This window comes from Triturus cristatus, chromosome 12 (genome assembly GCF_964204655.1).
Source record: "Triturus cristatus chromosome 12, aTriCri1.1, whole genome shotgun sequence".
Taxonomy (NCBI): domain Eukaryota; kingdom Metazoa; phylum Chordata; class Amphibia; order Caudata; family Salamandridae; genus Triturus; species Triturus cristatus.
The window spans coordinates 581,602,847-581,617,429 of record NC_140595.1 but is presented as its reverse complement, the minus strand read 5'-3'; the positions used below and the strand labels follow the sequence as shown (position 1 = coordinate 581,617,429).

Genomic DNA, 14,583 nt, shown 5'->3' with positions numbered 1-14,583 from the left:
CCACACCTGCTTCTTTGGGAGATTCTAAGGTTTTAAAAGGATGACCTCAGATTCTTCTTTCATCCATCATGGCAGTCTCTTTGTAATGCTTCTACCTCATGAAATAGGAAGATATGACATAGTTCCGTGTGCTCTCTAACTCAGAAGAAGGGGACTTATATCAGGTGTCTCTATGAAGGTCAATCTATGTGAGCCCAAAACTGGAGAAGACAGTAATGGGAGTAATATGCAGCATGCAGCTTTGGCAAGACTTGCCTACACTTCTAAGATCAAGAAAATGGTCTATAGGTGTGTCCTGTATGAAGTGGCTCCCTCTCCAGAGCCTAACAAACCCTTCTTCTGTATGTAGTTGTGTTTGGAGGATGCAAGAACCACCACTGGAAAACAGAATAAGGGTGTCTGGTGGAAGGTGATCAACAAGTAGACACTGTAGCAAGGGATTCCATGTTCTTAACACCCAGCTGCTACATACATTCGAGCAGCAAGTCTTCGTGCCCTCCTGAGTCAGTATTACAATGTCCACTGGGACTCCATGAAGAAGTTTGCAGAACTCTCTAGAAAACAACATGACGTTAGAGAAAGAGGGAAAGAAGGAAAAATTGCGGCAGAACAATTCATCTGCTCTACAAAAGACATGGCAGAGTTGTCAAAATATGGATATTGCTGCAGAGCACAATCCCGAAAGAGGGAGGGTGTAGCCCTTCAGCAACAGCCAAGAATCTGCCGTAGGCTTCTTCTTTTCACAAATAATTCCTCCTCATAGCCCCCCTAAAAAAATACCAAAGTTGGACAGCCACTGTCTATATTCTTCCAGATTGGGGGAAAAATCACTCCAGGCTTGTGGGACTGGAGATTATTTTGAAAGGATACTGTCCACCTCTTGTGGTTTCCACTTGCTCAACACCTACCAACCCACTTACAACTTTTCAAGTAGAAAGTTTAAACTCTGGGACAAAAATAGAAATGCAAAGCAAGGAAAACATGGGTGTTCCCTCACATTATTTCATTGCCCAAAGTCAAGCTTGGTTAGTTAAACTTAGATTTATATTGGAGCGTATGTAAACAAATTATGAAAAGAGGTTCTGGAAGCTAGATGTACAACAAATCACACCAGCTACACACAAGGACCATAGTTTTTGCATAGTAGATCAGTTAACTAATGCAGAAGTGGTGTGTTCGAGGTTAAGAGGGTTTCATCTTTCAGTTCAAGGTTCTACCATTCAAACTCCAGTCTGCATTAATAGTGATTTACACATGGGTATCAGTCGTACATCACCTGAACCAGCAAAAAGTGCTTTCTCAGGTTCCTACATGGGTTTAGAGAAAATCAGATCTTGGAATAATGGAATTTACACCCAATAACAAAATAAGGCTGTGCTTTAACTCTGCTTAGAGAAGCTTAAGAAACCGACTGAAGATAGATCTCAAGGAAATAAAGCACAACCACATTCTTAGATTGGGGGGGAAACTTCTCTTTATTCTATTACTAGTAATTCGGTGTTCAATAGAATGCCGTCAGGAAAACTTCCCTGACATAAGAAATAAACATTTACAGCAGTTGATCTACATTCCTGGACGCAGTTTGGAATTTAGCTCATCTAAAAGCCACCTAAAATAAGACCTTTTTCCAGGTCAATGGTGGGGTGCATGTTTATTTCCATCATGAGTTAGATGTCTACTGGAGTGGTCACACAAAAAATGTACATGTGTAAAGCAGAGGTCAGAGATGAAGCATGATCAGTAGGTAATTTCATATTTTCTAATAGAACTGTCCATTGGCGTTAGTATTTTTGCCAGTTCCTCAGGTACACATGTGAATCTGGAATTTATTGATAATTATAACAATTGCCTCTCTTAGTCTCAGGTATCTGAATGCGTCTGCAAATGGTTTGGAGTTACTACCTGTGGCCAGCGAAGGAGAGGAGACCACAAGTGAGCTTCAGCACCTGTACTTGACCAATAATAACCTCACAGATGAATGCATCCCTGCGTTAACTGGACACCCCAGTCTGCGTGTATTGCGAATGGCAAATAATCAGCTGCAGATGTTTCCTGCCAGGTAACTGCAAGTCTAAAACCTGAAGTGAAATCATATTTGATAAAGGTGGAAATATAAAGTGTACAGGGGAGACATTTGTGGTGTTTGAGAGTACTGTGGTTGTTGTTTGTGAAGGTACTTCCCAGTTTTGTGTTGGCATGCTTAGAATCAATGCTGAATGTTTTTGAAGAGACAGTTGGAAGAGTCTGTGATGAGACCAGATAAGATGAACATGAAAGACCTGTTAGATCATGCTGTAGTGTTCATCTAGAACTGCTAAGATGTATTATATAGTTAAATAAGCGAGTCTGTTGTGCCTACAACTCTTGGACATTCATCAGAACAAGTGCCCTGAAACAAAAAATAAAAAAGACACAAATTAGACAGAACTGTGAAACAGAAGAAACAGATGACACATACCTGTTCTTGAAGTAAGAGAACGAGTATTTTCCCATCCTACACAACAGACGTTCCAGTTCAGGTTCCCTCCGGAACTGCTTGTAGTTGAGGGGGAGCCCATAGGGGAGCCATGAGGAATAGCATCCTGCCCAAGAGCAGATAGCGAAGGGCTTTAGTAGAGTCCAGAGGACGCTGATAGGAGCTGCAGTCTACAGGTAACAGATAGATAGTAGCTGTTAAGCTTGAAGGATTAGAGAACCAATATGCAGTCGAGCTGCATCCTGTGCAGCAGCACGTATACTCAAATCTGTTTCTGGGGCCAGCTTTGTATAGTGTTAGGCAGGAGTCCTGTGAGAGACGCACAAAACCTAAACATGAATGTCTTTTGGGCAGGAGAGGCTTTTTGTTTGGATGTGAAATAGCATGCCAACGTCAATCAGTTCAATGCACACTTGTGTGCCTGTTGCGAGTGTTCCCATTGTGATCACTGTGCGGCTGGCTGAGATGGCTGCATTCAGTGGTCCAACTTTGCCTTGCGGGTCAGGGTTTTGAAGCAGTTTACACCAGGCTACATGTTCTGTGCCTCCTTTTAAATAGCAAATGATGAAGTATTCATCCCTGGTGTATTTTGTCCAAGGCCAGAATCGAACAAAATGCTTCAAGTCTTGTTTTGAACCTGCTGGTTTATTGAAAAAGAAATCCTATCAAAAGGAAGAAAGAGTGTCATTTGACTTGAAGGATTTTACAAGGCATTGTTTCTGAAATTAAGTTGAAGAGTGTCCTGGTTTTGTTGGAAAAATATGGATTATGTTGATTTTTTTTGGCTTAAATGAAACATGTATTACAAAGTGCAAGAAAATTGACTACAACTTTTTTTCTTTGGTACTGTGGGGAGTGAAGGTTTGCTGGGATACCAGACTGAGTTCCAACATTCGATCCATAGTTTATAGAGTGTGATGTTTTTAATATGGGGTATTAAAAATATAGTTGCAAAATGAGTGCAGGAAAGATTTGATCGTTTCAGTTCGCCAACAGGGAAGGATGTTGCTGTTGACAGAAACAGTTAAAAGGGGAACTTAACCAATATATGCTCCCTGGATTAATATAGAATATATGTCTGTGAGCATTACTACTACTTGTATTGTAATTTAGGTATCTGTTTGGTGCCAGGGAGGGATTTCAACTCCCAACATATGCCAGAGTTGGTCCTTATCACACATTTGTTGTGATTTGAGTATATGTTCATTTCAGTGTTGTCTCCACTGCTCCAGTACCAAGAGACCTGTGTATCAGAATCTTCTTCATTGTTGAAGACTGAAGGGAGAAGGCATGAATTGTGTGCACATAGTGGTGCATGTTTATAGTGTGATGACAGAGAATCTCGGTATGTGCTTGTTGTGTCACTATATGAATACATCTGTTAGAAAGGTAACCTGAAGCTTTATTTTACATAAGCCCTTTCGGTAGGCCTTTGATCTGAGTGTGAGGAAAGTGACTGTCATTATGGTTTATATGAGGTGCAATCTGCTTGACAAAGTGTATCAGTTAAATGTTTTGCATTTATAGGTGTGTTAGGAATGTGTATGGTTGCTGATGTTTGAGCAGGTGCTCTGAGTGGCAAGAGTTTGTGTACTTTGTCAGGTGTGAAGCGGATGTGGCTGTGAGTGCACCATTGCCATGTAATGTTGTATGACAGCAGCAGAGATTGGTGGATCATGTCTGTTATACTATTATTATGTTGTGTGACAAGCAATAAAAAAGGGGTCTTCACTCCAGTGGTGGCTATAAGTGATTGCAGAAATTAGGAACTTGTGACTATGCAGTTGTATTTTATTGTTATATTGTGCGACAGGAAGGGGATGCCTGCGCTTGTGTCGTGGTGGCTGTGAGTGAGAGCAGCCAACAGCTGTTTACAGTTATAGAGACACTTGTCACCAAGCAGTAGGGTATTGTTTATTTCTGATTTTCTTTGTGTAAAAATATTGTGCTTGAAAGGAAAGTGTGTTAGAGTGAGTGGTGGTGAAGCAAGTGTTGAATACAGTGTGTATTGTTTGGTGCCTAGCACATTGAGCTTTGTTTGCGATGTAAAATGTGTGGTATCTGAGTGTGTTGTACATAGTGTGTGAAGGCCCTTTTCTGCTCTTTTACGAAATACATGGAAAGTGTTCTGATGGAGTGTTCTGTGACTGGAAGTATTCCTGAGAAGACAGTCACTGTCAAAGATGAGCAGTAGAAAAGGCCTATTTGCTCTTGGTTGTGTGCTCATTTGGAAATAGTTTGATTCTAACCTGTATTTAGTAGAACAAAAATATTTTGAACCTGCAATTTGGGACTTTCACCACTGTTATAAGTAGAGATCTTTGTCTTAAGTCAGGATGTTTTTAAGAAGGCCCTTTGTGTATTTTGCTTTATTGATAAGCTTGATTATCTTTTGATGCAGTAATGATACATATGGGATTTGTGTGTTTATGCTTCATGTGACCTCACAAATCCCGTTTTGTTTCTTTTTCATCAGCAAACTGAACAAATTGGAGCTGCTGGAGGAACTAAACTTGAGTTGCAACCAACTTAAAGCCATTCCCACTACTGTGGCAAATTGCAAAAGGCTGCAAGCTCTAATCGCACACTCCAACCACATTAATGTCTTCCCAGAGATCTTCAGCCTTCCTCAGATTCAGGTACATTACACTGCCATTTGTTAACATTTTTGCATCTTTTCACATTTTATTTAGCTCTTGTTGCAACAGACCGATTCTATCAAACATAGACATGGCATTGGGTCTTGCACATGGTTCTGTTGCTTTCTTATCTATTAAGTTCCCTGTTTCTGATTCAGTGGCTTGCCTCCCTATTCTTGTATTTGTTCTACCTAAGTACCATTTCAATCACACTGTGTTTTAATTGGATGGCGTCAGGTCTTTGCATTGCAGTACATGAGGAACTATTTTATCTCCTACTTTCTCTTGTTTTTCCTTGCTCCCCCTTGCTCTTTTCCACTCCCTACTCTTTTTTTAAAAGGTTGGATCTTGGGGGGACATGGGCATGACCGTACCATAAGTGCATGTGTCTCACCTCACTTTCTGCTTTACTCTTGCACTTCAGTTGATTTCCCCCCTTACAGGTTGTGAAAGGTCACCCTTTGGGGTTGGTGTAACTGGCAAACAAAGTGGAGAGGTAGAATGAGCTCTCTGGCAGCAGTGTAAGGCTCATAAGCAGGAAGAAAGGAGCTGTAGGGCTTTGGCCCTGTACAGGTAGCTTGCTTCCAAAATGGCAGCTCATGTTGAGGGGGCTAAGGCACTGGAATGAGGATGGGCCATATGCTGCACCCCCATTGCACCTGAGCGGTGACCTGGTTGTAATCACAGTTACGAGGCTGTTGGATGTGTAGGCCTGTGAGACATCCGGTGCATAATGATCACATCCTGCAACCTGTTGCAATTTTGGAGCTGAATTGTCTACGCAGTGGCTTTACACAATACTGGAGATGGGCCAGTGTTAAAAAAATAATAGAAACCCTTGAGGACCCTCACCAATGCCAGAAATATTGTAGTTTAGGGTGCCTGGATGAGCTGAAGGCAATGGTGGGAACACAGAGGTCGGGTTGTGGCTGTGGTTTTCTAAATGTGGGGGGACCCATAGCCCTGAGCGTGACATTTAACTGGAGGAGGCTGGCCTTTCAAAGTACGATGTGAACAGCAGAGGCAGACTACCAGACAAGAATTAAGGGGAACTTTTTAAACAGAAATATATGGCAATTGATGGTGGTCTAACTTCCCTGCCTTCAGATGAACACCTCCTAAAAGAAGCCCATAGAGAGTCCAGCTGTCCTACCTGTCTGTGCCTAAGAAACAGCAAATGGTGTGCACAAAGAGAAATCAAGAGGAGACTGATCAAGTGAGCATATCATCAGGGCCCAATGTGCCTTTCCTAAAAGCAGAATTGATTGACATCCCCGGGTCGTTTTTAAAAAGACTGCGGGCAGGACTGAAAGGAGATATTAACAAAAGCGTGCATGAACTATACTCGGTGCTTTTTTTCTAAGATAAATCACTTCCTTGGTGGGTACCAGAGTACTGGAGGTTGAAAATAGAGCAGACCCAGTGGAAGTGCTCAAAGCGACCCCATAGGGCCAATTCGGAGAAGCAGAAGCCAGGTTCAAGGCAGATCTGCTACAGACAGAAGAATTGGAAAGTAGATCCCGGAGGGAGAAACTGTGAATAAAGGGGCTAGGAGGGGAGCTGAAGCCTGTGGCCTGAAAGTACTAATTGCAGCATTGTCTTTCTTTCTACTAAGTGATGAGCAAGGATAGAGCCACTAGGACTGTGCTCACCAGGTGGGGCAGAAGCAGTTGAACCACACACTACATAAACTATGTTGTATTACTATGCCAAAAAAGGAAGAAGTACTTCAGGCGGCCAAGTGAAAATCTGATGTGTGTTTCTAGAACTTTTCATGTGCCATATTCCAAGACATTTCACAGGTTACTCTAAAAAGTTGTTCTGATTTCAGGCCAGTGACTGATAAACTTCCAATGGAAAAAAGTGCATAAGGAAGAATTGGGCCTCAAACTAATGGTTAATGACAGGGTAAACAGACCAAGTGGAGATGAGGAATCCCCCAGAACCTCAGGCAGGGGAAGAGATTGAGATCAGGCAAAAAGCAAGAGCTCAGAGTAGAAGAGGAATCTTCAACACCAGCGGGAACTACAACAAGGACTCATGAGCTGAGGGAGCACACCAAAGATCTTCTTAGCAGAGGATGTTTGACTAGGATCTAGGAAAATGCCTGAGCTTTGGGTGGAGCTGAGTTAGAACAGTTTCTGACAAAAGCTGACCAAACTTATTAGTCAGATTTCATATTGCCAGATGCTACTGTGAGTTATTCCAGGGAAGGTAACTGGGAGAGGTTTTCTGCTACCCCTAGGCTCAGTTGCTAAAATTATCTGTGTCATTACATGCAACTGGGTTGTACTGTGTATGTGGGTGGACATACTGTGTAGGCTTCCTCACAGTAGTACCTCCTATTAACTCAATTGGTGAGAGGATGTAGCTTTAGGGCTAGAGCGGTCAACCTCGAAGTTGGGGAACTGGGTTCGAGTCTCGGCACCAACGCTCAACATCCTGTGATTCCGGGTAAATCACTTAATCCCCCTGTGCCTAACAAAAATGAATGTGTCCATCTGTAACAAAACTGGTTCTCATGTAAAGCGCTCTGATACGCGATGTCTCGGGTCTAGTTCATGCTAAATAAAAGTCTAAAAAACCTCTTTCATAGGAATTGGCGTATTCTATACCTGTTTAGGTGCTCATCCATGTGTTAGCAATACATACATTTTTAATCCATATTGTTTGTTTGTTTTGGTTTGTTCAAGTGATGGGGAGTGGATGAAGGGTGGGAAGGGGGCAACTCCAAAGTCCACTTATGGAGCTTCTTTGCATATGGGATGTTGGTATAGGAAGTACAGTGTCTACCGTCTATGTAAAGAGTTACCTAGGCGGGGGCGGAGCTTGCTCACGACTAAGATGACTTCTTGATCGTGTAGCTCCGCAAGTCCATCACACTATCCACTATTTATCCGTCATCTAACGCCGATCCTTGAGGTCCTTAGTGCTGTTACCGATGTCCGGTGGCCTGCGGAAGTGAAAGCACTGACACCGGCGCTTTAGCTCACCGGGAAGACGAGGCAAGAACCGTTGGAGGCTACGAGCAGGGTCTTCCCCGATCCCCGCCCTGCAGTGCTGAGCGGCGGCGGATGGAAGTGCTGCGGCATGACAGCCCCATATACTGGGTGACGGTGACGATGGACGACCTAGCCGGATACAGAAACGACCTCTACGAGACAGCTGGCGGGCCTGCACTTTGCGCCAGCACTACCTTCCTCTCTGGCGCTGTGACTGCCGATGCGGCTCGCGGCCCGGCATTTTATCATCAATGTCAGCAGCTCCGCGAGTGATGGGATCTTGCCACGGTGCTGCGGACCGTCTCTGAGGCGATCTGGAGTGCTGGGGAGAGGATATTCTACTTTCTAGGTGCCTCGCGACGAAATACTGTCTGTCAGGGCCGGGCCGCTAGCCTGGTGTGGCGCCCGTCTCTCCTGCTGATTGCGCCCATGCTGCTTGCGCTGCTGACGGCCGGCTCTGGTGGTGAGATTCCGGCGGCTGGAGCGGCGATTATTGTGGCTGAACTGTCTATTGCTTCCAACGTGGTTATCCGACTTGCTGGTCTCGTGGTGGAGCCTAGAGTTGAGCTTTGCAACGCGCTGTAACCTGGGAGCTGCTGATTGGAGCTACCCCGGCCTGTGGGGAGGTGAGGTGCCGAAGAGTGAGACGCCCCTGCTGTGCTCCTTGCTGCCTCCTAAAGCATTGTGACTGGCTGAGGTGCAGTGTGCTAAGAGTCCCTGGTGGTGGAGGCGCTGGGGGCGGCTGGACTGGGCGCATTCGTGTTTGTGCTGCCGGAGGTGGAAGATGTGACAGCGCAGAACAGATTCCCTTTGTGGGACTGCAACCGACCCCCCAGTGCTCGTCTCCCCGCTGCCAGGTCTAGTCACAGGGGTCCCCTCACTGCATGTTTCCGGCATTGGAGTATAAGTGCCGCGTGCGCCCTGACTGTGATGATAATCACTACTTAGTCTGCAACGTTTAAGGAGGTAGTGTGAGCTTCTGGAGGTGAGAGTGCTCTCTCAGTCCGCCGAGGGAGGAGACGTCGGTGACTGCGCATTGGCTGCTTGCGCCATATTACACCGCCTGCCAATCCTGTGTGGTGGGAGTGGTGTGGAGCTTGCACCACTTGTCACTAGCCTTCTGAGCTATCCCAGTCCTTAGCAGCTGTAATTTGCGGAGGGCGCAGTGAACCTACTGCAGGGCGTGCCTTCGCAGGCTATTGATCTGCACCCTGCGTTGGTGATACTCTGAGAATGGGCAAGGGTGACCGTTCAGAACCAAGACTCACGTTTGAACAAAAGTAATCTAAAGGGTGGGAAGTGCCTGCAGAGGATGGCGACATTACGCCTGACCCGACTACTGACAAAACGGGGTGACATACGCTCCATGCTTTCTGCGATGGAGAAAGGACTGCAGAGTAGTCTATCAGTTCTTGGCTCGAAGATGGACTCTCTTTCATATCGCATGGATAGGATGTCTGAGAGGTTGGATAAACATGCGCAGCGGTTAGACATGACGGAGTGTCGGGTCACGGAGGTCGACAAAGCACAAACATCACTTGGCGCTGACCATGAACAACTGGGGAAAGTCATGCAGATTCTGCAGGACAAAACGGAGGACCTGGAAGCGCGGTCTCGAAGATGCAACCATAGAATCATGGGTCTCCCGGAATCCACCCCGACCGGCAACATGGAACAATTTGTTGAAAAACTGCGTGTTATGCTCCTTGGTAAGGAGACTTTTTCGTCCATGTTTGTTGTGGAACGGGCTCATCGCTCTCTGGGCCCTAGCCCGGTACCTGGCCACCCACCGCATCCTATTATAGCGAAGCTGCTTAACTACAGAGACAGGGACTCAGCACTCAAGGCTGCCAGAGATAGGCAGCCGCTGCAATATGAGGCCTCTACAATTTCGCTGTTTCCCGATTTCACAATGAAAGTGCAAGAGGCGCGCCGCTAGTTTGCCCCCTTGAAGAAAGAGACAGCTCAGGGACAACATCGACTACGCCATGCTATACCCGGCTAGACTGCGGGTTAATCGACAAGGTCAGTCACGCATCTTTACAGACCCAAAGGTGTTGCAGAAGGCCATTAAGGAGTGGTCGAAAGACCAGCGTCGTAGCCCGGAGAAACTTCCCTCGGAGGATGCGGAGAGCGGTGGATTGGATGATCAAGACTGCACTTTGCACAGATAAGACTTATATTCAAGACTACTGTTGTTGTTAAAACTGGTCCTCTGAGGGGAATGTTTGAATTGTTATGTGGCTTTCAAATTCTTTACCTTCTTAAGACACTCTTACTTCTACTGTAGGTTATTATTAGGGGCACTACTATTGGAGGGAGGGAGTTTTTTTTTTGCTGGGGCTCGCTGGATTTCTGTCCTTTGTTGCTTTGACACATGCCCTTCGGGCTAAAATTGAAGATCATATATAGTCTTTAGGTGATACGCATTCTGTTGATGGCTTGCGGAGCTGAGGCCAATTTTGGTTTATTTTCAGGTTCTTGAGTGGAGTGCGTGCTACCTCTGCCCGCGAGTGTTACACACATTTGGGGTATTGTGTTTTTTGGGGGGAGGGGCGCTGGTACTGCTATTTGCCTTGCTTGAGTTGTATACGTGCATTGTTGTGTTCTATTAAAGATGGTTCAGGTGGCCCGATCACTAGTTTTCCGTCTAGGCGCAGTTGGGGTTTGCCTGGAGTGGGGTGGGGGGTGGGAAGAGATGGGAATTTGCATGGCATGAAGTTATTTCTGGACACTACGCACTTCTACACTGGAGCCGGCTACAGTTTCCTATGGCTGACACTGATAGTTCCGAGCTACGTGCGGCTGTGACAGCTGGCAGTTCTACTCACATAGGGACAGCACATGGTAAAGTTTGTGCTCTCACATGGAATGTGCGGGGGTTAAATGACCACAGAAAATTGCGAAAGGTGTTGGCATATTTGACGAGGCACGAAATTGATGTTGCGTTATTGCAGGAAACGCATTTACCAGTCGCTAGCCCCATGCTCCAACGTAGGGGGGGTGGTTTAAGGGTTTCACGCATGCCGCAGGGGGGTGTTAATTTGGGTTCGCCCTAAGGTTTCTCTTACGCTTGATCCTTTGGCAACAGATGGCGACGTCGTTACGTTATTTTCAGATATCAGGGGAGGGGGCTGGACATCCTTATCATTAATGTTTATGGACCAAACTATGATAACTCTGAATTTTATTCTGCTCTATCGGAAAAGGTGCGCGGTTTCGGGTTGGCGCAGCAGCTCTGGGGCGGTGACTTCAATCTAGTGTTGAATCCTGAACGGGATCGCTCTGGGGGACCGGCTAGGCTAATCTCTGCGGCGGCCAGTAAGCTCTCCGATATCATGGTGTGTATGGATTTACATGATGTGTGGAGGCAGAGGTTTCCCGATAGATGGGGATATACACATTATTCGGCATACCACAATCTCCATACTCGTATTGGCTCGCCTCCGGGCAGCTGTTTGATGATACGAGAGCTTGCAAGGTTTTGCCCCGCACGCTTTCGGATCACTCCCCAGTTTTGGTGGTGCTGGACGTCCCCCTGCAAACTATTCCCCCTTTCACCTGGAGATTACTCCCATACTCCTTGTTAGACGAGGTATTTAAGGCAGAGCTTACTGAAGCGATTGAAACCTCTTTTGATAAAAATGTGGGTTCGGTGGAGAGCTTTCAGGTGATATGGGAAACATTCAAGGTGTATATACGCGGGGTTACCATGTCCAAGCACTCTGGGGTCCTAAGGGTGCTGCGTAAGAGACTTGCTAACTTGGAGACTGTCTTGGCTACACTTGAGGGGAGGCACTGAATAAATTCAAGACCCACCTGGAGCAGTTCCAGGACACGGCGGACGCTGAAATAAGGCACCTTGGTAAATACGCCACTGCTCGCACATATGGGGAGGGTGAACGTTCGGGTAGAGTGCTGGCACAGTTATCAATGAAGCGACGTGGGCACGCTGCTGTAACTGTAATTAAGTCTGCAGACGGTACGGCGCTTACTGAAGACACGGCCATAGCAGAGAGGTTTTGCCAGTTTTATTCGCATCTGTATGCATCGCGGAGTTCAGGTCCTGAGGAGGAAATTCTAGAATATTTAACATACATTAAGCTGCCCTGGCTGACTAATATGCACCGTGAATTTTTGATTCGCCCGATTAAGAAAGATGAGATTCTACTGGCTTTATCCAATATGAAGTCTGGGAGCGCCCCGGGGGTGGATGGCCTGACGGTTGCCTTATATAAGATTTTTCTGGACTTGTTATTACCACACTTAATTACCCTATTCGATGATATGTGTGTGACGGGTACGATGCTGCCCACGATGAGAGAGGCAATCATAGTGGCTATACTAAAGCCGGGTAAATCTCCTGACGACTGTTCGTCTTACCGTCCGCTCTTGTTACTCAATGTTGACACCAAACTCTTCGCGAAAATCCTTGCTAATAGATTGGTCCCTTTGATTCCACCGTTAGTGGCCCCTGAGCAGGCGGGATTTGTTCCGGGTCGCAACCTCACTTATCTGCGCACCATATTTGGTGCCCTTCAACACACTAAGCCTGACACTTCCGCAGTGGCAGTTTTCCTTGATATGGAGAAGGCCTTTGACTCTGTCGAATGGCCCTTCATGAGACAGGTCTTATTACGTATGGGGCTAGGGAAGGTTTTCTTACAGTTGCTAGGAGTACTGTATTATTTCGCCTATGGCCAGGATCAAGATAGGAGACCTGGTGACGGATTCTATCACGATCACTCGGGGCACGCGTCAAGGCTGCCCGCTTTCCCCAATCCTTTATGCGCTGGTGGCTGAACCTTTGGCCTGCGCGCTACACGAGTATCACAGATAAAAGAGCATATGGATTCCGGGCTACAAACTTATAGTATCTACATATGCGGACAACACGCTCCTTTATGTCCGTGAACCGGAGCGACACCTCTCTTCGGTTTTACGAGAAATTGTGCGCTTTGGTGGGGTTTCAGAGCTGCAAGTGAACTGGTCAAAATCTATCATTTTTCCTCTGACACCGTCCACTACTAAATTTGATCCTGATTACCCGCTGCAGTGGTCAACTGACCCGGTTCGTTATCTTGGTGTACAGGTGCACCCTGACTCGGAGGTTGTCTTTCGGGAGAATTATGGGGTTTTGGTGAGCAAGCTTGAAGATGACGTGGACAACTGGATACGGTTGCCGCTGTCCCTCCTAGGTAGAGTCTTGATAATGAAAATGGTGATTCTCCCTAGGTTTCTTTTCCTTTTCACGAACATCCCCATGGTGCTTCCTGTTGTCTTCTTCAAGAGGCTCAACACTATTTTGGTTAAACTGGCCTGGGCAGGCAAGCAACCGAGGGTTAAATGGCAAATTCTTACATTACCATACCATGCATCTCTGTGGATCCACGGCGCACCAGACATCCCTCATCTTCGCATTGAACGGGAGGTTGCTTCCCCGCCCTCTGCCGACGCTGCTTTTTTTGCCCCCCGACTGTAGAACTGGAATTCTGGACTCGATCAATGCGACTACTCATGCCTGGCATCATCTCTTACAGCTGCAGGCTGGGGCCATCCTGTATTCACCTCTCGCTCCATTGGGGTGGTGTCACTGGTTGCCACCATGCAGAGACGGCGGTGTTGTACTTGCACTCGCTTCCCTCAAGATTCATACAGCAGGGGATTTATTTGTGGGAGGCACGGCGAAAACTTGGGACACTGTTTCAGTTGGAGTGGACGCACCCACTCTCCTTACCAAGTTTCAATTTCATAGGACCAGACAAGCATTACTTCAGTTTTGGGTCCGGACTTGGCGGAACCGCCAGAGCTGACTGCCCTTTCACTAGTTATTAAATCGGCTGATCCGACTAAATTGGTTTCTAAAATCTACAAACACACTATGTCCTATAAGGAGAACTATTTTACTAAGGTGCGCTTAGCGTGGCAATGCGACCTGAATAAGGAGATTGATGATGCTATATGGTCCTACTGCTGTACTAACACGAAAAGGGTTTCCCTCAACGGCAGACACGTTTCAAGTATCTCAATAGGGTGTACTATACCCCAGAGAGGCTTAGAAGATATGGTCTGAGAGATCACTAGAGATGTGAGCGTTGCGATGAGCAGGTTGCTGACTTCATGCATTTGGCATTGTTCTGTCCGGGGGTTGCGAAATTCTGGGATTGTGTTTTCTCCGCAATGGCTGTATTGATAGGGCGGGAGCTGGAGCCGGAGCCAACCCTGGTGCTTTTGGGCTAGTCAAACCCTTTGCCTCCAGGATTGCGCAGGTTGGTGGACATGGGGCTACTGATAGCCAAGCGCACAGTGGCGATCTGTTGGTCAAGGGGGCCGCTGCCCACTAAGTCTCAATGGGCATCTGATATGCTGTACAGTTGTACCCAAACGGAGAGCTTTAGCGAACTCCTCCCTCCCCGTAATAGGCCTAAGAACTTCTGGTCTCTTTATAGGGCGTACAGGGCTGCTA

At 46.4% G+C, this 14,583-nt stretch overlaps 1 protein-coding gene across 1 annotated transcript in view; it reads left to right on the top strand.

The window, feature by feature from the left end:
• Nucleotides 1-14,583, top strand: part of PHLPP2 (PH domain and leucine rich repeat protein phosphatase 2) — a 717,402-nt gene that overhangs the window by 562,442 nt on the left and 140,377 nt on the right. Inside the window, exons 13-14 of the mRNA XM_085638614.1 lie at nt 1,859-2,059; nt 4,953-5,115. Coding sequence (XP_085494740.1) covers nt 1,859-2,059; nt 4,953-5,115 — 364 coding nt within the window. The remainder of the gene's footprint in view (nt 1-1,858; nt 2,060-4,952; nt 5,116-14,583) is intronic.